At 35.4% G+C, this 625-nt stretch overlaps 1 protein-coding gene across 1 annotated transcript in view; it reads right to left on the reverse strand.

The window, feature by feature from the left end:
• LOC119585208 (AP-3 complex subunit delta-1-like) overlaps positions 1-625 on the reverse strand; it is a gene marked incomplete in the record, with an annotated part of 41,547 nt that overhangs the window by 32,201 nt on the left and 8,721 nt on the right. Inside the window, 1 exon segment of the mRNA XM_037933859.1 lies at positions 215-310. Coding sequence (XP_037789787.1) covers positions 215-310 — 96 coding nt within the window.

Genomic DNA, 625 nt, shown 5'->3' on the forward strand with positions numbered 1-625 from the left:
AGCAAATGCTTTCTTTCCATCCTATATTCTCTTTCATACACCTCCTCACTTTCTCATTCACACACTGACTCTCTTTTTTGTTGTATTTTCTTTCCATTTTCCTCTCACCCTTTTCCTCCTCTCATCTTAACCTCTTATTCCCTGAAGAAAAATGCCCTCAATGTAAAGGAGGTTCTAGCTTACAAGAGAGATTAAAAGTCAACCATATACTTACATAAGTGAGCTTTGCGACTGCATTGGCTTTGACTGCTAAGTTGTCTTGCCTCAGTTCGGTCTTGATTTCTTCCATGCATTGTGCTATATATTTGGGCTGAAAGTAAGATTTTTTTTTAGTTATCAATGCTGTAATGACAAAATACTAACAATATAAACATTATCCCAGCTATATAAACATTTACCAACCACCTGTGGGTTGTATATTCTGGAAAAAGTGTCAGAGGTTTACGTCTACAGTGTTTATACTATTTTGGTTTTATCAGTCCATGCACTGAGTGCTATATGCACTGGCCAATGATACCGTGGCCAAACCAACAAAAAAGAAAAAAAAAGCCAAAACATCCAAGTAGTGTACATATAGCCTCTTGAATACACACTCAAATTTGTTTTTCAATAATTTAATATCATA

This window comes from Penaeus monodon, chromosome 19 (genome assembly GCF_015228065.2).
Source record: "Penaeus monodon isolate SGIC_2016 chromosome 19, NSTDA_Pmon_1, whole genome shotgun sequence".
NCBI lineage: Eukaryota > Metazoa > Arthropoda > Malacostraca > Decapoda > Penaeidae > Penaeus > Penaeus monodon.